Source organism: Oratosquilla oratoria, chromosome 25 (genome assembly GCF_046742065.1).
Source record: "Oratosquilla oratoria isolate Oo_2021 chromosome 25, ASM4674206v1, whole genome shotgun sequence".
Classification (NCBI taxonomy): domain Eukaryota; kingdom Metazoa; phylum Arthropoda; class Malacostraca; order Stomatopoda; family Squillidae; genus Oratosquilla; species Oratosquilla oratoria.
Window position 1 is genome coordinate 32,352,188 of NC_134801.1, and position 25,755 is coordinate 32,377,942.

Below are 25,755 nucleotides of genomic sequence, written 5' to 3' on the forward strand. Positions count from 1 at the left end.
ACTAGAGGACACGGAAAGAAAATAAAAAAAGACAGCTATAGAAGAGACCTGAAAAAGAACAGCTTTCCTCACAGAGTAATAGACAGTTGGAACAAGTTAGATGAGAAAGTAGTGTGTGCAAAAACAATACATGAATTTAAAAATAGTTTAGATAAAATGAGATATGAAGACGGGACCCCACGAGCATAGCTCCCCTTCCCGTAAAATACAACTAGGTAAATACAACTAGGTAAATACAACTAGGTAAATACACACATATATATATATATATATACATATATATATATATACACACATATATACATATACATATATATACACATATATACATATACATATATATATATATACATATATATATATATAATATATATATATATATGTATTGTGTGTGTGTACATTATGATATATAATATATATATATATATATATATATATATATATATATATATATTTGTGTATTTTGGGAGCAGGTTCTCTTTTAATCATGTTTGATTGAATACGACAGCAAAGAAAGAAATTCAACAACTTCCAGAATGCTGTCGTATTCAATCAAATATATATATATATATATATATATATATATATATATATATATATATATATATATATATATATATATATACATATATATACATATACATATAATGAGTTTATATGATTGATTCGGTCGCCACATACTACCCCCCTATCGGTAGGCTAGAACGGTGTCCCCTACAGATGACTTTGTAACGTGGAATTTAATGAACCATGCCCTTGGTTTACTCTCGATCTTCGCCGCAAGTAACGACTCTTTAACCCGCTCGGCCAACGAGCCTATACAGTATATAACATCATTAAGTTTAACATATAATATCATATCCTAATACCACGAAGACTACTAGTCTCATCAAAGGTTGCCACTGCATATCAAGCCACTTTTTATGTAAAATGACAAGTATCTACCCAAACGTGTCTGCCTAGTTACAATATACAGGAAAGAAATTACACTCAGAAGAAAGAGGTGATAGATATTCAGAACAGAGAAATCAATGGAAAACATGGACAGTGAGGGCTTTCCACATGGATACGTCAATTTGTAGAATGAGTTTGAAAAACAAATTATCCAGGCCAACAATATAGATGAATATAAGGCAAAGTTTATTAAGTGGAGATACAAAAACGGGATCCTATAGTATAAGCATAAGTCCAACATTATATACTGTACCACCATTAGATAAATAGTCGTAGAACCTGTCTTTCTCCTAGTTTATTTCGCATATCATTTTCTGTCTCCTTTATGATGAGCTCTCTACAGACGAGTAGTAATAGAGTCCAATTATAGACGAAAGCTAATTTTACTTAAAAGTATTATCTTGTGATTTGGTGAATACATTTACAACAAATTTAAAATTGCCGCCAGGAATAAGGACCACCTGCGCTGTGTTGTCTGCAGCAGTCGACGACGACGTCGGTCATAACAGTCAGTCTATCGATAATCTGTTAAGGGTGGGAGTGAACTCTGTGATTTTCTTGCTTTTATTCCCCCAAGGAAGGAGAGACTTCATTTAGTTCCATGTAGAGGGAATTCTAACCGTTATCACATTTCGCAACATTAATGATAGGTATGATGATTGGTGGTTGAATTGTAGTGAAATGCAGGAAATTGACATTAATGGTGTCAGTGTCACTTCGTGTTGTAAACATTGTGGCATTGCTTCTGCTAGTGTCGCGTGAATATATGATCAATTCTTAGATATTTTGTGAAAGAAAAATAGTATAACAGTTCTAGTGTAATATACATATCATATATGTAGGCTTCCATATTAACAAGTACTTGAAGGGCTCCAATGTACATCGACAACAAGGTTTTACAAGCAGATGATAACTTCATTGTTGGTATAGACATCTAAGATTTTGATTACTTTTAAGACAGGTGATGAGCCATAGCCCTTAAACCCATTTTTCTTTTAGCATGAACTGCTGTAGGGGAACTAACAATAGGTTCCTGGACATGATGGTCTTCCCATGAAAGAATTTTTTTTAAATAATGTCTCTATTGTTTGTTTCCAAAGCCATTAACAATTTAATTCCTGCTTAGAGGTAGCTGGCACCCATTCTCTACATTGTGCTCTCAGTCCCTTTCTTTCATATGAGACTCCACATTTTTTCATGGAAAGAAAGGTGACAGCTAGTGACTTCTCCCTCAACTGGGCTAGAGATCTCTTTAAGCCAGATTTATCCCCCCCCCAACCTTTACAGAGAAGGCAAGTTATAGATTATGAAAAGCAACTGAGTAAAGTAGAGAGTAATGATTTGTATTATATGTCCCACCTATATTATATATATATAAGCCAAATATTTTATGACTGTCACCCCTTGGCAGATTTACAGAGACCAATAAGGATATCTGCAAGAGGTGATCCCATGAGATCAGAGAATGTCACCCTCCCACTCATCTTAAGATCCTATCAGCATCCTCACCTTCATTTGAAGTTGCATAGTACCTAGTCCCTGGACTGGGCCCAATATATGTGTGTATGTATGTATATATAATCTCCCTCTCTCTTTATTTCTATTCTTTTCTCATCTGTCTCTACAGTCTTCTCTCCTCTCCCATATCTCATGTCTTTCCTGTCTCATTTCTCTCCTGCCATCTTTTGCTCTGTCCTCTCCTCTTTTTTCCCTCTTACTCCTCTTACCTCTCCCCCTTCTGTCCCCTATCTCCCTTCTTTCCACTCCCTCCTGTCTCTTCTCCCTCCCCTCTCCTCCATCTCTGTCTCTCCCTTTCCCCTCTCCTCCATCTCCCTCTCTCCCTTTCTCCTATCCTCTCTCCCTTTCCCCTCTCCTCTCTCCCTTTCCCCTCTCCTCTCTCTACGTCCCCCTCTCCTCTCTCTACGTCCCCCTCTCTCCCCTCCCTCACCTTCCTTCCTCTCTCTACGTCCCCCTCTCTCCCCTCCCTCACCTTCCTTCCTCTCTCTCCCTCTCTACCACCTCCCCTTCCTCCATCTCTCTCCTCCTGCTCCTTCCTCTCCCTTCCCTTCCCTTCCCATTGTCCCTCCCTCCCCTCCCATTATCCCTTCCTACCTCCCTCTCACTCACTCCCTCCCTCCCACCCTCTCACTCCCTCCCTCCCACCTCTCACTCCCTCCCTCCCTCCCTCCCACCCTCCCTCCCTCCCTCCCTCCCTCCCTCCCTCCCACCCTCTCACTCACTCACTCTCTCTCTCTCTCTCTCTCTCTCTCTCTCTCTCTCTCTCTCTCTCTCTCTCTTCTCTCTCTCTCTCTCTCTCTCTCTCTCTCTCTCTCTCACTCTCTCACTTCCTCTCTCTCACTCCCTCTGTCTCCCTCTCTCTCATTCCTCTCTCTCTCTCTCTCTCTCTCTCTCTCTATATATATATATATATATATATATATATATATATATATATATATATATGCAGAAAGATCACTATAAACAACATGTGATCCACAAATTTTGCTGGTAACCACTAAGGAAATCGGAAGAAAACAGTATATCCCAAGCGCTTTCGTGTAATTCACATCTTCAGGGGAATACAGAAAAAGTTGTGTTACAAAGAGGTTTAAAAATAACAAGATTATACACTAGGAAAGGAACAGGCAAGGTGTGAGATGTCACAAAATTAAACACTAGGAAAGGAACTGGCATAGCTTCAAGATGACACGAAATATTACACTAGGAAAGGAACCGGTGAAGGACAAAAAGTCACACCGGTTCCTTTCCTAGTGTAATATTTCGTGTCATCTTGTGCTATGCCAGTTCCTTTCCTAGTGTTTAATTTTGTGACATCTCACACCTTGCCTGTTCCTTTCCTAGTGTATAATCTTGTTATTTTTAAACCTCTTTGTAACACAACTTTTTCTGTATTCCCCTGAAGATGTGAATTACACGAAAGCGCTTGGGATATACTGTTTTCTTCCGATTTCCTTAGTGGTTACCAGCAAAATATATATATATACATATATATACACAAGCAAAAATAGAATCTCAGGTCAATATAAAATTGGTACAAAGGAAGTAAAAAAAGTAAACTCAGAAAGGGACCTAGGAGTAACTATCTCAAATGACATGACACCAGACAAACATGTCAACAAATTAGTCGGAGAAACTTTTAACTTATTAAGATCAATGAAAGTGGCCTTTGACTACATGGATGAAGAAATGGTAAAGAAAATACTAGTTACACTGATAAGACCAAAATTGGAATACGCAGCATCTCTATGGACACCTAGTACCAAAAAAACATAAACTAGAAAGAATTCAAAGAGCAATGACAAAGATGGCACCAACACTTTGCAATTTGACATACTAACAAAGATTGGACAAACTAAATTTACCAACCCTAGATCAAATAAGAGAAAGAGATGATTTGATAACCATTTACAGAATTATGAAAGGGATGGAAATTCTTGATAGGGATGACCTACTAAAATGGGACAGGAGAGATACAAGAAGACACGAGAAGAAACTTAAGAAAGACAGTTACAGAAGAGATCTGAAAAAGAATAGCTTTCCACACAGAGTGATAGATATCTGGAACAAACTGAAAGAAGAAATAGCGAGTGCTAAAACTATACATGACTTTAAGAAAAAACTGGATACAGAAAGATACAACAGCGGGTCACTATGAGCATAGCTCTCCTCCTGCAAAATACAACTAGGTAAAACTAGGTAAATACACACACATACTGTATTGGCTCTGATAATGTTTGCCATATATATATGAATAACATAGATGAAGGTATGGAATGTTGTATGTACTTCTTTGCAGATGATGTGAAACTACTAAAGAGAGTAAGTACAGAGGAAGATTGCAAATCACTACAAGAAGACATGGACAAAGTCTGGAAATGGAGTCAAAAGTATGAATTGAATTTCAACATCAAGAAATGTAGCATAATGGAATTTGGAAAAAGCAGAAACAGAATTTATTGGGACAATATAAAATTGGTACAAAGGAAGTTAAAAAAGCCAACTTGGAAAGGGACCTAGGAATAACTATCAGCAATGACATGGCACCAGACAGACATATCAACAAATTAGTGGAGAAACTTTCAATTTATTAAGATCAATGAAAGTGGCCTTTGATTACATGGATGAAGAAATGGTAAACAAAATGTTAGTTACATTGATAAGACCAAAATTGGAGTATGCTGCGACACTATGGACACCTAGTATTGAAAAGAACATAAAGAAATTAGAATTCAAAGAGCAACAACAAAGATGGCACCAACACTCTCCAAATTGACATACGAACAAAGATTGGACAAACTCAAACTACCAACCCTGGAACAAAGAAGAGAAAGAGGAGACCTACTAACCATCTACAGAATTATGAAAGGGATGGAAGTCCTTGATAGAGATGACTTACTAAAGTGGGATAGAAAGACAAGAGGAGACAAAAAGGTACTTAACCCGCTAAGACCGACGGCCGAAAATTTAGCAATCTTCCAGTACCGCAATTATCATCAAAAAATCAACTCTTATGAATTACTCTGGAAAAAAATCTGCTGTTAGCAGACATGACAATGCATCATCCTACAAGTTTTTATTGCTCTACTCACCATAGTTGTCTCGGAATAATTACCGAGAGTTGGAGAAGATTGTGGTAGCGGCAACTCTCCGCCTCTCTGGCAGTGGCACGCAGTGCTGGGTGGACACGCTTGGCTTCACAGAATCCCGCTTTGCCCGACCTCGTGCACTAACAACAGGGGTTGTTGATGCCGTTTTTGGCACGTTTATGGTCACCACCAGATGCTGCAGCTGTAGTTGCACCACGCCTGGGTGATGATGTTGTCACAATAGCGGGGTCGGGATCTACCTCCAACCTGTGCACTTTGCGTCTTGCCCCACTTTGTTTATCACTAAAATTTAGCTTCCTCTTAGCACCAGGAGCCATAGTTGTAAATAATAGTTTCGTAAATAAGTAAATACGTAAATACGTAAAAATTCTCGCCGTGACACGATGCGCACGCCTCTCACAAAAGTTTGCGGCACACTGGCTGGCGAGAGCAGTTTACTTCCTGCTAGCCTACAGTACTACCATAGGACTACGTCATGGCCAAATATAGCAGTGCTACCAATTTTAGCGCGGTTTTTATTAGCGCTGAAAGTAGCTGCCCCATTTAAGGCCTGTCGGACGTTTGTGATGCAGCCCTATTTAAGGCCTGTCGGTCTTAGCGGGCTAAAAAGGATAGTTACAGAAGAGATCTGAAAAAGAATAGCTTCCCACACAGAGCGATAGATATCTGGAACAAACTGAATGATGAAACAGTGAGTGCAAAAATTTAAGATCAAACTGGATGCTGAAAGATACAAAAGTGGGTCACTATGAGCATAGCTCTCTTCCCGTAAAATACAACTAGGTAATACACATGCATGGCTTGATGGTGCAATGGTATGTTTGTGTGTGTGTGTGTGTATTACCTACTCGTATCTTACAGGAAGGGAAGCTATGCTTGTGGTGTCCCATCTTTTTATCTCGCAGTGACTAGTTTGCTAATTCATGTATAGTTTTTGCACACACTATTGTTATATCTAGTTTGTTTCAGATATCCACAACTCTGTGTTAAAAACTATTTTTTTCAGGTCTCTTCTATAACTACCCTTTTTGAGTTTCTTTTCATGTCTCCTTGTATTTCTCTTATCCCAACTTAGTAAGTCATCCAGGAGGTGCAAAGATAAGAGGGAGGGTGGAGGGGTGTGGAGTGTATTCAGGGATGGAATGGGTGGGAATGATTTTATGCCTTTTCCTTTTTGGCTACCTCCCTTGTAAGGGGGAAAAAGCCTTGGTATATGTATGTATGTATGTAGTAAGTCCTCTATCAAGGACCTCTGTGCCTTTCATGATTCTGTAAATGGTCAGTAGGTCACCTCTTTCTCTTCTTTGTTCCAAAGTTGTTAGTTTCAATTTAGCCAGTCTCTCCTCATATGACAGGTTTGAAAGCATTGGAGCCATTTTCGTGGCTGCTGTCTGGGTTCTTTAAATTTTCCTTATATTTTTGGTACTGGGTGACCATAGTGTCACAGCATACTCAGTCTAGGCCTTATTAGTGTGACTAGTATTCTTTTAACCATTTGTTTGTCTATATAGATAAACACCTTTTTTGATCTTAGCAAGTTGTAAGATTCTCCAACAATTTTGTTGTATCTGTTTAGCAGGAGACATGTCATTTGAGATAATTACCCCTAGGTCTTTTTCAGATCCCACTTTCTTTACTTCCTTTGTTCCGATTTTATATTGTCCTGATATTCTTATTTTACTTTTTGCAAACTCCATTATGCTACGTTTCTTAATGTTGAAGTCTACTTTCCACTTCAGACTCCATTTCCAAAACTTGTCTAGGTCTCTCTCTAGTGATTCACAATCTGTTTCAGTATTCACTTTCCTCAGCAATTTAGCATCATCTGCAGAGAAGCTCATTTAACTTTCCACATTTTTATCCATGTCATTCACATAATAATGAATATTATTGAAGCCAATACTGATTCCTGTAGAACTCCACTAATCACCTCCCAAGCTAAACACTTTTCTATGAGCACTACTCTCTTTTTTCTGCCATGCAAGAAATCCTCCATCCAGTTTAGTAATTTACCATGTATCCCTCCTATGTTTTCCATTTTTTTTAAATAATTTTTGTGTGGTACTTTGTCTTGACTCTTGAGTAGAAACAGATTAAGTTTGTGGGACATGAACTTCCCTGTCTGAATCCAAATTGTCTCGAGTTTATTATATAATTTTCTTCCTGGTGCTTTATCCATCTATTCTTGATAATTTTTTCACAAATTTTGGCTACAGTGGTTGTAAGGGAGACCAGTCTGTAATTTGTTGGTTCTTCTTTGTTTCCTCCTTTATATATTGGTACAACTTTGGCACTTTTCCAGTCCTTTGGTATTTTTTCTTCTTTGAGTGAGCAACATATTATGTTATATATTTTCTCCATTAATTCTACTTTACATTCTTTTAGTATCCAATTTGCAATTTTGTCCGGGCCATGTGATTTCCTGACATCAAGGTTTGCTAGATGACACATTATTTCTCTTTGTGTTGTTATTATTTCCCTCATGGGGGGTGATTGCACTTTAGTTCCTTTGTCCCAACGCTGTACTTTTTCTCAAGTGAAAACTGATTTGAAGTGGTTGTTCATGACTTCAACCATTTCTAAATCTTCTGTTATATTCTATATTTCCATGCCATAGTTTCACCATTTCCTGTTTATTTTTAAGTTTACCATTCACGTATCTATAGAATAGTTTGGGTTGATCTTTACATTTTTCTATGGTGTCTTTTCCGTAGTTTCTTTTTTCCTCTCTGTGCACCTTTGCATATTCATTTCTATGGTTGATATATATTTGTCATTTTCCATTTTTTTCCCCATCTTTTCCAAGCTTTATCTCTTCTATCTTTCACCTCACTGCATCTTCTGCTGAACCAGCACTTAATGTACCTTTTCCTGTTTATGTCTTGGTACATATTTATTAACTCTTTCATTATAAATTTCCATCAAAATCATCCATTTTTCTTCCACTTGTGTTTCTTCATTGTAGAATTTTTCCCACTTTGCATTTTGAAAGAATTTCTTAAGTTTCTCAAAGTCCATTTTGTTGCACATCAGTCTTCCTTTTCTGTATTTCTAATTTCTCTCCATATATATTTCCTCCTATAGTTCAACGTCTATTAGCATGTGGTCACTCTCCAAATGGTGTCTTGTATTCAATTTTATCCAGAATTTCAGGTTCTGTTGTATATATATGTATACCTATATATGTATGTGTATATATACATATACAAACATTATATATATATATATATATATATATATATATATATATATATATATATACATATATATACATATATACATATATATACATATATATACATACACTCACCTTGACCTAGTGGTACATAGTGGTACAGCCCTGACAATTGGTACCTGTATCTGGTCCAAGATTTCTTTCTACCAACTTTGAATGAAGTGTTACTGTGAGAAAGATGTTTCCCTACTGCCCATCTGCAGACTGTCATCTTCCTCACTTCCATTTGGAGGGAAGTAGTGGCCATATTGGACTCAAGAGCTCTATCAACTTTCATCTGTATTTCCTCTACCATTAAACACAAGGAGAGCTATCTGATGACTGCTCCCCTCCTTCTGCAAATTTCAGTAGGTGACATAGAAGCTGTACCTCACTAGTACAAAATAGATTTCAGGGTTTCTTCCCAGAGAATCTGTGGGCCCAAGGACCCTTGCCAGCTGCTCTGGGGCTGAAGTTTACAGTCGGTAGAATTCAAGGCAACAGCTCTTCGATTGAACTTTATTTCCTCCACTTTTTCATAAGGAGAACTGACATCTGGTAACTGCTCCCCTCCTAATGCTGCAAGCCAATGATGTTGAAATAGTCCCATGCTATTACAACACAATCAGAAGTCCAGTTTTTCTTTTCAGGGAGATTTATGGGAGGACCTTAGAACCTACTTGGAGCTGTGAGTTTCCAGTCTGTGAAATTCAGAACAGCAGTTATTATTATTCAGTGTGTCTCAGTTTTTCTTGAAACATGTAAAATATTGTAGTTTTATATTAATATTAATTAATTAGAATGTGTGATGCAATGTGTTAGAATCAGTGATGCATGGAAGGGAGTGGGTGGGGGAGTATGTGTGAATGATATTTTGATGCAGCCCAAAGGGATTTCTTTCCGTCTTCTCTCTTTCTGCATGAGGGGACAGAGAGGGGGTCACCGATTTAATGAAGCGACCTTGCTATGGATGTGCTGTGTCTTGCTGCATTGCTTCTGACCCAGGGCAGTGGACAAGATGCAGAGGTGACAAGTCATCCTGGAGGAGCCAAAAAAAGAGGATGGTGAATGGGGATGAAGTAGGTAGGAGTGGATTTATGCCTTTGTTTTTTGGCTACCTCCCTTGTAAGGGGGGAAAAGCCATTGGTATTTGTATGTATCAGTTGGAATGAGACAAATGATAGGTATCTGTGAGTGGTGGTCCACCAAGATGGGCAAGAGAGAGAATTGTCTCCCTGGCACCTGTTTTCAGAACCCATCAATCCCTTCATCTTCATCTGGAGATGCAGATCTGATGAGCTGTTACTCAGTCTCTGGATTGGGCTCCAAGGATTCTTTGTGAAGTTAAAATGTATTTCTTCCACCTTTTCCTCTAAGGAGACCTGACAACTGATCCCTTCCTATTACTACTACAAGCTGGTGGTATAGAAACAGTTGTACACTGATACAGTACACAGTAGTGAAATTTTTGTTCTCAGAGGAATTATGGGAGGGCCTGAGAACCATTGCCAGCCACTCTCAAGTTGCAGGTTTCCAGTCAGTGACACTGATGGCAACAGTTATTGTTATTGTCAGTTATGCCTTTTTCATTGTTTCTTTCATCCTCTTTACAGATTTTCATATAAATGTAACTTCTTTGTATTCTTATGTTACCACAAGTAGAATATGCTGACAAATCTTTCAGACCATAATGAGGTCAGGTAAAATATATATATATATATATATATATATATATATATATACATATATATATATATATATATATATATATATATATATATATATATATATATATATATATATATACAACATTTTACTTACCTGTGTTTATCAAAGTGAATTTTAAAACTTTTAATTCTACAGTGTGACCCAAAAAATACTCCCACATTTCCAAGGTAAATGAAAAACAGATGGTTAGATATAATAAGAATATTATCTGCACACATGAATCCTCATTCAGTACAGTTTTTACATATTTGTTTTTTAAGGGTGACATCAGCAAATGGTGGCCGTCTTTGTCTATATATACATGGAGGCTGTTTCTGAAGGCTGCCATGGCTACAACTTGAACATCTTGAGCTGGAAGAACTCAGTGTTTGATTTCAGCAAGATGAAGCTATGGCACATACAGCTCGAAGATCATTGCAAGTGCTGGTGGGCGAATGTTTCTCGTTGCATGGCAATGTTAGGTGGTCAGCCTATTCCACTGACCTCACCCTTTGTGATTTTTTTGTGGGGCTACTTTAAACCATAAGTGTATACTCATCAATCCCAAACTCTTGAAGCCCTTAAGGTTGCTATTCAGCGGGAGATAGTCGCTGTTCCACCCAACATGACCCATCAAGCCATGGCAGCCTTCAGAAATTGCCTCCAAGTATGTATAGACAATGATGGTCGGTCATCATTTGGCAAATGTCATCTTCAAAATATAAATACATACATACATACATATACCAAGGCTTTTTCCCCCTTCCAAGGGAGGTAGCCAAAAAGGGAAAGGCATAAAAACACTCCCACCCATTTCATCCCTAAATACACTCCACACCCCTCCCACCCTCCCTCTCATCTGAGCACCTCCTGGATGACGGGTCATCCCTGCACCCTGCCCACCGCCCTGGGTCAGAAGCAGTGTCGCAAGACACAGCACATCCACAGCAAGGCCGCTTCATTTAAAATATAAATACGATATGTAAAAACTGTATTGAATAAAGTTTTATGTGTGCAACTAATATTTTGATTACCTTTAACCATTTTTTTTTTATTTACAGTGAGACCACTCATTAACGGATGTTAATTAGCCCTGTTTCCGGTGTTTTCACTGTGTTTTTGGTGCTGTTGTTTAGTGCGTGCAATCACTATGCCATCCAAAAACCACTCCAAAACACCGAAAACACCGCAAACCCAGCTAATTAACGTCCGTTAATGAGAGGTCTCACTGTTCCTGGGAAATGTGAGTTTTCTTGGGGTCACCCTGTATTACTAGCATTTGCCTTAGCTTGATCCATTAATTGACAGTGCACTTTGTGGAATTATTTCTTCTCTTTCTCCATTTATCTTATTTGTTGTCTGCTTCAACTCCTCCGAGAATAATATTTCTATTAGAAACTACCAACTACAAGTAATCCTGTTCCTTTGCCAGTCTAGTACTGTTTTCAAATTTCCTACACCATGGTAGTTTAAAATTCTTTATCCCATCATCCCATAATATTGCAAACATTTTTGATTGCACTAGATCTGTTAACAAGTCATGTTGTTCTAGAAATACAAACTGACAAGTCTTGTTTACTTTCCTGCATTTATTAATATAAGTTACTCTCATTAAGCCTTAGTAATTAAAAGCAGTGATTCTAGGACATCTGGGTCACAGACATTTGGGCAGCAACCTAGGGTATATGGGACATGGGAGTAGGACATTTGGGCCATGGGACAACATATGAAAATAATTTTTTTTCTATCTTTTTGTTATGATGAACCTAATATAAACTAGCCTAACCAAACCAAACCTAACATAACCCAACCTAACCTAACCTAACCAAACTAAACCTAATATAACTAAAACCAAACCTAACATAACCAAGCTAATCTAAACAAACCTAACATAACCAATTCTAACTAAACCTAATCTAATATAACCTAACCTAAAATGGTATATATGTGAATCATATTACAATATTCTTTTCTGTGGCCCAGATGTGCACCTAAGGTTACCACTGTGACCCAAATGTCCTAGGTTGCTGGGCCATGGTCCAAACAACCAGACACCAAGGCAGTACATCCTGTGCTGCAAACTGAAGACTGTATTATCCAATAAAATATAGTTGAACTCTTGTAAAAACTGGACAGTAGTGTATCAATGAAAATCTGCAAATTTTACATTAATGGTTCTTCCATTGTGTACAGTATAAAAAAAAACAGCTAGGTACTTTTTTGGAGTGTCTCAAAGAAACAAGTAAACGTTTACAAATTTCAGAGCTAGATAGTGGTGATAGTGTTTACTCTGTGTAAGTGGGGTTGTTGAACTTCCAGGAGATATTGGGAAGGAATAAACAAGTGTTTCTTGAAGAATTAAGCCAAAATTATATGTGACTGTAGAGGCATTCTCTGTCAGATCAACAAGTGCCTAACACCCTCATCTCTCCGATTTTGCTGGAATTTAGTTTATAAGTAGTTTTAGGGCTCTAAACACATCTCTGAAATTTTAAGGTCAATCCGAACAGCCATTCAGGAGATATGACTTTAGATATTTTGAGTTCATATGAGAGGTCACTAACATTTGGCATCCAATAATTAGGGTAATAAAGGTCATAATTATATAAATGTGTATATATATTTAGAATCACAAAAAACAAGGAATCCAAATATTGAGTTTAGAACTCTAGGTTGAAAAATAAAGAATCCCCTTTAGCAAAAATTTGAGGTCAAGATTTGACCCCTGGTGTATCAAAATAGAAAAAAATCATAGATGAGAAAAATAAAGTTCTTAAGCTTTGGCTATTAGAATCAGTAAAACAAAGTTTGTTTATACATACATATACCAAAGGCTTTTTCACCCTTACACGGGGGGTAGCCAAAAAGAAATAGGCACAGAAACCACTCCCACCAATTTCATTTCCCATATATTCCACTCCCCTCCACCCTCCTCCCTCCCTCCCATCTTGGCACCTCCTGGATGATGGGTCATCCCTGCATCCTGTCCACTGCCCTGGGTCAGAAGCAGTATTGCAAGACTCAGCACATCCACAGCAAGGCCGCTTCATAAATTTGGCAACCCCATGCAGAAAGGAGAAGGCAGGGAGAAATCCCTTTGGGCTGCGTCAAATTTTTTTCTTATACATGCTTCCTCATCCCCCATCCCCCACCCACTCCCCCTCATGCATCACAGTCTCATCTATACACAACCCTTCTCCATTCACCCCTATCTTCTGTCCTCTCCCTTCCTTCCTCTACAGACATTCCTCTCTTTTGTAAAGCCCCTTTCACCCCATCCATCCATCTCATCCTAGGACGCCCCCTCATATTCACTCCTTCCACCTCCGCCTTCCACTCTTCTTTTACCAATCTTTCTTCACTCATTCTTTCCATGTGTCCAAACCATCCTAATACTCTTTCATCAACCCTATCTCCCAGTTCCCTTTCCACCCCTGTTCTCCTCCTCACCTCCTCATTTCTCACTCTATCTAGTCTAGTAACCCCTATCATACTTCTCAGACATTTCATCTCAAACACATTCAGACTCCTTCTCTCTTCCTCTCTCATGTTCCATGTTTCTGCCCCATACATTGCTGTTGGCACAATCACTCCTTCATATAGTCTCCTATTAATCTACATTCTACCTCCACCCCCACTCCTCCCTTTCCTGTCACATTTGTTTATGCTAGTATTTTTCATATGATTAAAACATAGATATGAAAAATATGTACAGTTGATGGACAACATATAATTATGGCACTTATGTGTTAATCATATGAAAAATAATTCTAGCATAAACAAACTTTTTTTTTACTGATTCTAATAGGCAAAGCTTATGCCTTCGTTTTTCTCATCTATAATTTTTTTTCAGTTTTGATACCCTAGGGTTCAAATCTTGACCTAAAATTTTTGCTAAAGTGGAATTTTTTATTTTTCAACCTAGATTCCTTGTTTTTTCTGATTCTAAATATATATACATTTATATAAATGACTTTTATCACCCTAGTTATTGGTCACCAAATGTTAGTGACCTCTTGTATGGCCTCAAAATATCTGAAGTCATATTTCCTGAATGGTTGCTCAGATTGACCTTCAATTTTCAGAAATGTGTTGAGAGCCCTAAAACTACCTACAAATCAAATTTCAGTAAAATTGGAGAGATGAGGCTGTTAATTTGAATTTTTTGTCGATCTTGCAGAGAATGCCCCTATAGTAAAGGGTGATTACATTGACTCAAGCAGCATCACGGTTTACACTTTTTCATTATGAAAAATTTACCTTACCATAGTCACCAGTACCTTATATAGTTACTGGATGCAGGTCAAGCCTCCATGTCAATCATGTATTTCTTCCTGTGTATGCTTTTATAAGTAGCATCTTAGTGTAGGACTTGGATTGAATGGCTCAGTAAAAACATGTTCTAGTTTTTAAGTATTCCAATGTACTGTATGGCAAGCTTTATTTAGAAATTTCTTAATTTATTGTTCTTGTTGACAAATTTACCATGTTAGTTTCCCATAAAGAATTAAGCTCCTGTTTCTTTTCTTTTTTATTCAACTTGTCACTGTTTACTTTATTATGTAAAGATATGATGTGAGGATGAGCTATTGTTTAGAGGTGAAAGCTTCTGTGATATGTCATTTTCACTAATCCAGCACCCTGGAGGTTCCATTGGTGCTGGGTTAATGAATCTCAGTTTGTATTCTTTTCCCTCCCAAGTAAATCCCTTGACACTGCATGTGGGTTCAACTGCTCATGCAGCTATGTTGATTCATTATTGTTTCTTGTATTCCCTTAACTCTTAGTGGTCATGTCTCTGCAGTGCCAGTGCTCAACAACCTCAAAATATGTACAGTATCCTAATTAAATATAAATACCGGTATGTATGTATGTATGTATATGTTTGAAATTACCCATTGTCAGAGAAACAAAGCAAAAGAAACAGATGAACTGTATATTTCGACCACTATTGTGGTCCTCTTCAGCAGTAGTGGTCGAAATATACAGTTCGTCTGTTTCTTTTGCTTTGTTTCTCCGACAGTGGGTTATTTAAAAAAATTTGCTAAATGTGCTACTACATTTTCGTCTTGTGAAATGTATGTATGTATGTATGTATGCATGTATGTATGTATGTATGTATGTATGTATGTATGTATGTATGTATGTATGTATATATGTATGTATTTATTTATGTATGTATATATATAGGGATTTCTTGATTTGTGCACATTTCGAATATGCAATTTTGGAATAACACGAGGTAAAAAAAACTAGCAATTTTTTCATATTACATGATTATGTAGAATAACACGATGTAAAAAATCAAGTAAGCAATAATAAAACTTAACTGTTCAATTGTGATTTTTACATCAAGCGATCCCTTCATGAATGTAACCCTTGCCTAGATTGAGAAATCCCTGTATATATATATATATATATATATATATATATATATATATATATATATATATACACACACACATACATATCAAAGATTCTTTCCCCTTGATATGTTATTGAATGTATATTAAATATTTTGTGTTTGGTTTGTCCACAGGGCACAACTTCAGAGCCTATGGGAGCTGGCTACTCTAAGAAAGCTGGTGCTGCCAAGGCTGCCCTAAAAAAGAAATATCGTATGGAACGTCCAGCCAAAGTAAGGGAAGCACTTGTACTGCTACTTGATATTCCTGAATAATACCTATACATGTAATGCAGAGCAGAAATAAATGATTTTTTTTTTCATGATGTTGAAACCACTCTACTTTGAGCATTTGGTTGTGTCTGTTCTTTCATATTTTAGTCTGAAATGAAAACTCAGAAAACCTGTAACACTATGTATAGTTTCCTCCAACTGCAGTAGCATTCCAATGCTACATTCCCCTGAATTGCAATCACAGAATGTCAGAAAAAAAAAAGAGTGGCTAGACAACCAATTTGTTGATTATAGAGACATCACTGTTTTAGATCAACTCCTCACCTTGAACACACAACAATCATTCAACAAAGTGACCCCCCTCCTTTGAAACTCAACCACCAGGCATCATTCCCAGACATGACCTCCCCTATGATAAATTCTCAATAGAAATCTCCATATAACCAATTACAAAAAACAAAATGCATCAGTTGCAGCAAAGCAAAATGAACAGAGCTTGGAAAAGATACAGAAAAGTACTTGGCAAACTTTGACAAACCCAGTATTTTTTTTATCCAAAAACCACATCCCTAGAGGCTTGAAAAAAACAACCCAAAATATATACCAGAGACGGTCTTTAATCATAGAAAAAAAGGGAAGTAGAATCCAGTGGAACAAGATAAGGAGCAGACACAACTTTTAAATGGTAGAGCAATGAGCTACCAGTACTTAGCAGAAGATTACCAGTTCAAAACCAATGTGGTTCAGTTGAGTTTCCAGGCACTGGTTACATAGAATTACATGTTGCTCATATACTGTAACTTCACTTGTGGCTTTGTGCTATTAGAAGTGCAGGGAAGTTATAGCCTCTACATAGGCATCCCCACAAAAAATCACTGTTAACAATATTTATCCCAGTCTACCACAATCATTGAATGGGTAACTCATTTTACTTCACAAAAATCCTACAATACCAGATCTCATTTGACATGCATGACCTTTGCTTCTCTCACAAAAAACTCGTAGGGAGGGTAGAAAAGAAAGTGGACATATTCAAAACAAGGAAACATGGGATTTAGATAACAATTCATAAGAACTATACTAGATTATCCACAGCATGATACCCTACAGTAAAGAAACAAGGCAAAGCTACAAACAATACAAAACCAAACCAAAGTATATAGGTTGAACCAAAAGAAACCCAGTAAGCCATCCTTACTCAGAAACAAAATCTTATCCTTAGAGCAGCAGATGAATATGATTAACACAGGTCTCCACAAGAGCCCTCAAACAGGCATACCCATCACATCATTACAGTGGATAATGCAGTGCTCCAATGCAACAAAGATGTGATAATAATAAGTGGAGACAACATTCCAGTGAGATTGGGCATGCTGCTTACCAAATAACCTGATGTTTCTGATATCTTGAAGTATATATACCCCATAAGAAAATGTGAACATAAAATACTTGAATATTTCATTTAGTAAATAGAGATATAGAACCAAGAAATTAATCCTACAGGCAAGAGAGATACCACTTTTGAGAAAAGAATCACACTGTTGAGAATTTATTTATTCATTTTTTTATTTATTTTTATTTTTGAAGTAAATAAATCATAAAACATACATTGGTTTCAAAATCAACTACTGTATATTTCCACGTATAGACCCTAAAATCCAAACATTCACCCCTTAAAATTGGGGGTCGTCTTATACTACCATTATAAAAATCAGACCTTGAATTCTACGTGAGATGACTTGGTAGGCTAGCCTGCCGATAACCACCGATACACAGGAAATGATTCACGTTATGATAAGAACTGGTAATAAAGTTAATTAAACCATATTTACCTTATATATTATTGGCATATCTTTATAGTAAATGGCAATTGTTAATAAATTCGAGGAATAATTATATATTAATGAAATTACGGTACTTTTAACTACTCTATGTAAACACATTTAACACAGCTGAAAAAATGTAAACATCGAGCACTGGTTGCGTTCATAGCAACCTTATTCTTTCACTAACTTTTCAGTAATTTTTAAGACTGAAAATAAAAATTTTGGAATACAGTACAGCTGATAAATGCAAGATTGTTGTTTGCCAACCGTTGTGTGCGGTGGAGTGAGCTAAGTCGAACCAGGAACGTAAACAAATCATTTTTGTTAGTTGACGTGTGTTCTCAGAAAATCATGATGCATGATTTGCTTTGTTATTTCATTTATTTTGAATTTATAAGGATACAGTAAGTAATTTATCTGGTATAAGGATACAGTTAAGTAATGAGAAAGAAAAGAGAAAAAGCGGAAAAAACAGCTGATAAACGTAATCAAAACAATTCTTTTTGTACGGTAGGTTTGATTCACTGATGCTTTTGTAATTTAGCAGTCGTCTTATATTACCGATATGAGATAAATGAATAAAGATTTGCTCTAATTTTATACCTCGTCTTATACAAAGGTCGTCTTATACACGGACATATACAGTATACATTGCTGAACCAAATACCCCCCTCCTCCCAGATATGAACCCAGAAGAGAAAACATAAAAAAAAAAAAATAATAATACTTTCTGGACTGTGTTTAGTTCATCACCTACCATTGAAACATTAATATACTGTAGATTAGGCCTGGCAAAAAACTTCATAAACCTCAAATGTAGTCCACATACAGAGGACACTGAGCACACTTAACATTCACCCAGTTCAGACGGCACCTCAAAATCTCTTCCCTGAGTAAACTATGGGTCAGCTTCATGTTCATAGTCAGATTTCTGGGGCCACAAGTCTCCTCAAGAGAGATCTGAGGCAATAGAATTATTGGTTAATTAGTCAGAAACTGCTGATATACAAGGGATTAAAGACATCGAAAGGATTGTTTTTTTCTTTTGTAATTTGACCATTTCTTATTTACTTTAAACCAAGTGTAAAATATAATACCAAACCAGTTGGACTGTTTATATTTGTGTAGTTAATACAAATTATTTGGTCCATTTTTGGTTATGACATATTATTTGGTTTATTTAAGGAGCTCCAAAGTGTGAGGATTGGAATGAATTTAAAACAGTATTATATTTTGTATGTTTTACCCAATGCAGACAATTATTTTGTCCAGGTGAGTTGTGTTTCCCATACAGAAGGGGTTGGAAATTATTGTAATCTATGTCATTAACTTTTTTTTTTCAGTACTTTTAGTTTGACAGTTTACAACAATATCACCAATCTCTAATTTAATGTATCTTTAATCAGAAATATGCTTAAGAATTATTTGCTGCATCAGTAGTAATTTTTTGCATAGAGTTATCATCATCTTTTGTTATTACTGATATTATTACATATGTTTATATATGTATAATTGAAGGATTTAAATGCTAGAGTAGGAGATGAGCCAATGGATGGAGTGATGAGGAAGTATGGTTTGCCAGGAAAGAAGGAAATTTGAGAAAATTTTAGAGATATGAATTGATAGAAATGAGAGTGAAGACTGTATTTAGTAGAAACATCTAAGTATACATGGGCCAGGGTGGTTGGTGGGAGGTTAGTTTAGAGAGCATGAATAGATTATGTAGGGGTACCAAAAAGGTAATTGGGAGAGCTCAGGATGTGATTGTGGTAAGGGGAGAGAGGTATGTCGTGTCTGACCATCTGGTGGAAAGTAGATTGAGAGTGCGTGTATGGTGGAGAAATAGGAGAAAGAAGGAAGACAGAGGTGATGAAAGTGAGTTGAGTGAGAAAGGGAGAAAGGATGAATACTAGGAAAACTTGAGAGATATATGGAATATAGGGAAAGAGAGGGGGAAGTAGGAGTAGAAAAAGAATGGCTGTGTCTCAAGGAGGAAGTATTAAAGTGTGCAAAAATAGTATTGAGGTGAACAGAATGTGTGGAAACAGAAGAAAGGATAATGAAAGTTTGAAGAGGTGAATGCAGAAAATAGGTGTTCTTATGGGGAATAGTTGAAAAGTAATAAGCATGTGAAGGGTGTAAAGGGGATGGGAACAAAATGTAAGGTGAGGAAGACCAAGATAAGAGTGTATGTGAAATGATAATTTCGAAAGTAACAAAAATGCTTTGGAAGGAAGGAAAGGGAACGTGATCAGGTGATTTGAGTAGAGAGGACAGTATTAAGGAAGAGAATGCTGTTACAGGGAGATGGATGAGGTATTTCTAAGTTGCTTAATACAGAGGAGGAAAGAAAGGTTTTCATTGTAGCAGTGGGAGATACTTGGGAAATAACTGTAAGTAGAACAATGAAGCTGATGCAAAAGAGGAGGTGCAAATGGCATTGCAAGAAATGAAAACTGGAAATGCACTTGGGTTGGTTGGTCATTATGTATAATGTCAGAGGGTGGAGTAGCAATAGTGGGGTGAATTGTGAGATTATTCAATGTGTGTTTAAGAGAAGAAAGTGGTGTGGATTGCAGGAGGAAATGTATAGTCCCACACTAAGGGAAAGGAGACAAGTGTCTAGTATAATTGCAGTAATTATAGAGTGTTTTAATGAAGCACTAAAATAATACCCAACACAAATTAAGCCTAGCCACTGAAACAAACTGCCCCAGATGTAGTTATCACACAAAAATTACCAAACATCTAATCTTACGTTGCCCCACCCTAGACATACCCAGACACTGGCACAATATTTCTTCATTGAGTGATTTACATGCCAGTCTGGTGGCTGATGCTGGTTACCTGGTAGCTGTGGGTCTCTTTAAGAGATCTGGGACAAAGGATTGATTTGTTGTTAATTAAAAGGATGGGAGAACAGTGGGTGTGATTGGAGAATATTGTGAGTTTAGGAAAGGAAGAGTGTGTTAAGTATTTGTGGTGAGGCAGGTATATGAGAAATATTTAACAAAAAGTAAGGAAAATTGTTTAGGTTTTCATGGACTTGAAGAAGGCATGAGATTTGATAAACTTTTTTGAAGCATGTTATGAATCTATGGAATAGGGGAAATTGAAGACAGTTTCCATCATCTTTATACATGAAAAGTAGGGGATGTGAGAGAATTGGGGGTGAATAAAGTGAATGGTTTGTGGTTAATATGGAGCTATGTTGGGGTTGTGTGATGTCCCCATGGTTGTTCAATGAGCATATGGGGGGATATAAGGAAGACAAATGCAAGAATGCTAGTCAAAGGTCAGCTCCTTGTGTGGAGGAGGTCAAAATTGATAGATCCTGACTTAAGTCTAGAGGCGGTGTCAGCTCCTGGGGATGGTACCTCCATATGGAGGTGGGAGAGATTTGATTAGTTATAAAGATGGATGGCAAGGAGAAAATTACCTCTCGTGTTCAGCTTACTGGACTACCACCAACAAGTACTTGTTATTGGTCCATACAATTAATCTCTCTCTCTATCTCTCTATCTCTCTCTCTCTCTCTCTATCTCTGTGTTTCCTCTGTGTTTCCTCTCTGTGTTTCCTCTCTCTCTTGTCTCTCTCTGTGTCCTCTCTCTGTCTCCTCTCTCTCTGTCTTCTCTCTCTCTGTCTTCTCTCTCTCTGTCTTCTCTCTCTCTGTCTCCCTCTCTCTCTGTCTCCTCTCTCTGTCTCCCTCTCTCTCTGTCTCCCCTCTCTGTCTCCCTCTCTCTCTCTGTCTCCCTGTCTCTCTCTCTCTCCCTGTGTCTCTCTCTCTCTCTCCCTGTCTCTCTCTCTCTCCCTGTCTCTCTCTCTCTCTCTCCCTGTCTCTCTCTCTCTCTCCCTGTCTCTCTCTCTCTCCTCTCTTCTTCTTCTTCTTCTTCTTCTTCTTCTTCATCTTCTTCTTCTTCTCCTCCTCCTCCTCCTCCTCCTCCTCCTCCTCCTCCTCCTCCTCCTCCTCCTCCTCCTCCTCCTCCTCCTCCTCCTCCTCCTCCTCCTCCTCCTCCTCCTCCGCCGCTACGCAGGGAGTGCCATGGGGATAAAATGCCCCGTACCCCGTGAAGGAAAGTCACCACACGGAAAGGAAGGGGTCGATTTTGTTTACGAGTCGATGTGTAATCGAACGCGAGTGATGTAATCAACGTGGTCATCTGGGTAGCGATACTTGGCAGATGGCACGGCGCCTTCTGGCGGTGGAGGAAGAGGAGGAGGTTGAGCTCATGTTCCGAGAACAGGTGTAACGATGGATGGAGGAGGAGTTTCCGTCAGGAGGGAGGTGCTCATTGCCCATGGGGTGTCGCGGAGATGAGCAGAGAAGGCTGGCGGCATCCAGAGTGAAAGGTAAAGAGCTACCACCCGCCAGGGGAGGAGTGAACGAGGCTCGAGGGCCGTTTGCGGAAGCAGCAATTAAAAATGTGGACAGACTAATTATACATAATGTTTATTAGTTCATTTCAAAACGATCAGACTGGCGGGCCAGACTGACCTTCCCCGACCACGGCAGGGCGCGCGCGCGCACACACACACACACACACACACACTTCAACGAATGGACGGCTTAGAAGACGTTCTGAAGAAAAGTGAAGTCTGTGGATCCCAACGCAAAGAGAAGTGCCTAGTGTTTTTGCAGGGTGGGGGGGAAATTGCTCGTGGAGTAGTGGGAACGTAGGGAAAGAGGAAAAGGGGAGGGATTACTGAGGGAAATGGAAGGAAATGAGGAGGGAGTAGACTTTGACCAGCCAGACAAGCGGAAGGTAAACAAAAGACTTAGCGAGGATCAAATGTCTAATAAAAATGTAAAGATTAGAAGTATAGAGAGGAGCAATACAGAAGAAAGTGACGAGAATATGTTCCAGGGATTTAAAGAGGGTGGGGGGGACACAACCCCCCCCCGACTGATAAGACTAGAGGAGAGAGTTGATAAGGTGATCGAGGACTTGGAGCGTAAGTTAGGTAACGTAGACTCCATTTTCCAAAGAATTGAAAGGTTGGAACAACTAGAGAAGGCTAACAGAAACTTAACTGAAGAAATAGAGGACCTAAAAAGACAGTTAGGAAATGTAAAGGAGGAGAATGAGAAATTGAAGAAGAATAGTAATGAAAACAGTGAGAAAATAGCTACAGAAGCTAAAAATTGGAGAATAACTCAAGAAGGGAATAAGGTTTCATTCACTGACATAGTCAAACAGCAATTGAAAGAACATAATGAAGACTCAGTTATTAAAGTGATGAGACAGAAGGAGAATATAGTAAGAGAATTAGCTGACAAAAAGAAATGTATAATTATATTAGGAATGGAAGAGAAACATAACCCAGATAGAACTGCAAGAATCAAGGAGGAAAATGAAAGAGTAAGCAGTTTATTAAAATTAGTCCAGGAAGATGAACCAGAAATTATAAAGGAAATTGAGGAAAAATTCAGACTCGGAAAATATAGTACAGATAAGACCAGACCAATTAAGATTAAATTCAGGTCACAAACAACAGCAGAGAAAATTCTATCCAAGACAGGGAAACTAGCAACAAATGATCAATATAAAAAGGTATGGATAAAAAGAGAAATGAATAAGGAGGAAAGAGGCAGAAAAGCAGAAAAGAATTGAAGCTAAGGCAAAAAACGAGGAAAGAACGGAGTCAGAGAAAGAGAGATTCTATTGGAGAGTAGTGAACATGAAAATAAAGCAGTTCGACATACTAAAGAAAAACATAAGGGAAACAGAGAATACAATGGAAGTGGCAGAAAACTAAGAGTGTCTTACACAAATATAGATGGATTGATAACAGGATTGAATGAACTGAATGATTATTTGAAAGAAAAAGAACCGGACATAATGGGAATTGTAGAAACAAAATTAAAAGGCCCACTACCACCCAACAGTGTAGGACATGATACATACAATTATTGGATTAGAAACAGAGAGAAAAAACAAGGGGGTGGAGTTATGTTCCTGACTAAGAAGGATATAAACGTGAAAGGTGTCATATATGGAAAGAATACAGTAGAGATGATTATGATAGAAGTGGAAGACCGAGATAAGAAGAGCAGAAAATTTGTGATCAATTATGTGCCTCCGAAAACAGCCTCATGGGAGGAGAGTGAACATAAAAGTATGTTAGAGGACACAAAGATAGCATTAACTAAAATAATGGAAGACGGAGGAAGAATAGTTATGATGGGCGACTTTAATTGCAAAGAAATCTGCTGGGAAGAAATGACAGTAAAGAGTGGTGATGACTCATGGGGAAATGCTCTACTTGAGATGATTACTGACCATTCAATGACACAATGGATACAAGAGAACACTAGGTATAGAAATGAAGAAGAACCATCGAGGCTAGACTTAATAATTACATCTGAACCTAGAATAGTGGACAAGATTGAATATAAAACACCAATAGGTAAAAGTGACCACATATTGATTGAACTGGAACTTAATGAAGAAAAATATATGAAAAGAAATGAACAATATAGAAAAGGAAGAATGATGTATGAAAAAACAAACTTTGATAAAATAAGAGAATTCTTCCAACAAGAAAACTGGGAAGAAATATACAAAGAAGAAACAACAGTGGAAGAGAAATGGAATATTTTGACAAAAATTTACAAAAAAGGAGTGGAAAAGTATGTCCCAAGACAAAAACAAGAAAAAGAATATGTAAAATGCTGGTACAACAAAAGTTGTAGGGAGTTAAAGGACAAAAGAGACAAAGCCTGGAACAGATGGAAAAAAGACAGAAGACCTGAAAAATGGAAAATATATACTGGTTATAGAAATGAATATGTACAAAAGTGCAGAGAGGAAAAAAGAAAATATGAAAAAGATGTTATAGAAAAGTGTAAAGATCAACCAAAACTATTCTACAGATTTGTAAACAATAAACTGAAAAACAAACAAGACTTAGAGAAATTAAGACAAGGAGGAGTTGAATACACTGAGGAAATGGAAATGGCAGAAATTATGAACAAACATTTTAAATCAGTGTTTACAAGGGAAAATATACAACCTGAAGAGATTGAGTGGAAGGAAAAAGTCCCCCCTATGGAAGAAATAGAAGTAACAAAGAATGAAATATTGACACACTTGGGTAATTTTGATGTCAGAAAATCGCATGGGCCAGATGAAATAGCAAACTGGATTCTGAAAGAATGCAGGAATGAACTGGCAGACAAAATACATAGCATAATAAGCAGTTCCTTAAAAGAAGGAAAAGTTCCAGAAGATTGGAAAAAAGCAAATATAGTACCTATATATAAAGGAGGAAATAAAGAAGAACCTACCAACTATAGACCAGTCTCTCTAACAAGTACAATAGCAAAAATATGTGAAAGAATTATCAAAAGTAGATGGGTAAAATACTTGGAAAAAAACAACGTACTAAATCCAAGGCAATTTGGATTCAGACAAGGACGATCATGCGTCACCAATTTAATATGTTTCTATTCAAGGCTAATAGATATAATACAAGAAAGAGATGGATGGGCTGATTGTGCATTTCTAGACCTAAAAAAAGCTTTTGACAAAGTACCACATAAGAAGTTGCTTAAGAAATTAGAATATGAAGGAGGAATACAAGGTAAATTGCTAAATTGGATGGAAGACTTTTTGCAAGAAAGAAAAATGAGAGTAGTGATAAGAGATCAGCACTCAAAATGGAATGAAGTAATAAGCGGTGTCCCGCAGGGAACAGTTCTGGCCCCAATAATGTTTGCTATATATATTAATGATATGGATGAAGGAATTGAAAGCTATATGAGCTTCTTTGCAGATGATGCAAAAT

General features: G+C 37.5%; 1 protein-coding gene across 1 annotated transcript in view; it reads left to right on the forward strand.

Annotated features, from left to right (window-relative positions):
* The first annotated feature begins 1,680 nt into the window (after positions 1 to 1,680).
* Positions 1,681 to 25,755, forward strand: part of LOC143038891 (uncharacterized) — a 245,473-nt gene continuing 221,398 nt past the window's right edge. The window contains exons 1-2 of the mRNA XM_076208597.1: positions 1,681 to 1,878; positions 16,043 to 16,141. Coding sequence (XP_076064712.1) covers positions 1,861 to 1,878; positions 16,043 to 16,141 — 117 coding nt within the window. The 5' untranslated portion in view covers positions 1,681 to 1,860. The remainder of the gene's footprint in view (positions 1,879 to 16,042; positions 16,142 to 25,755) is intronic.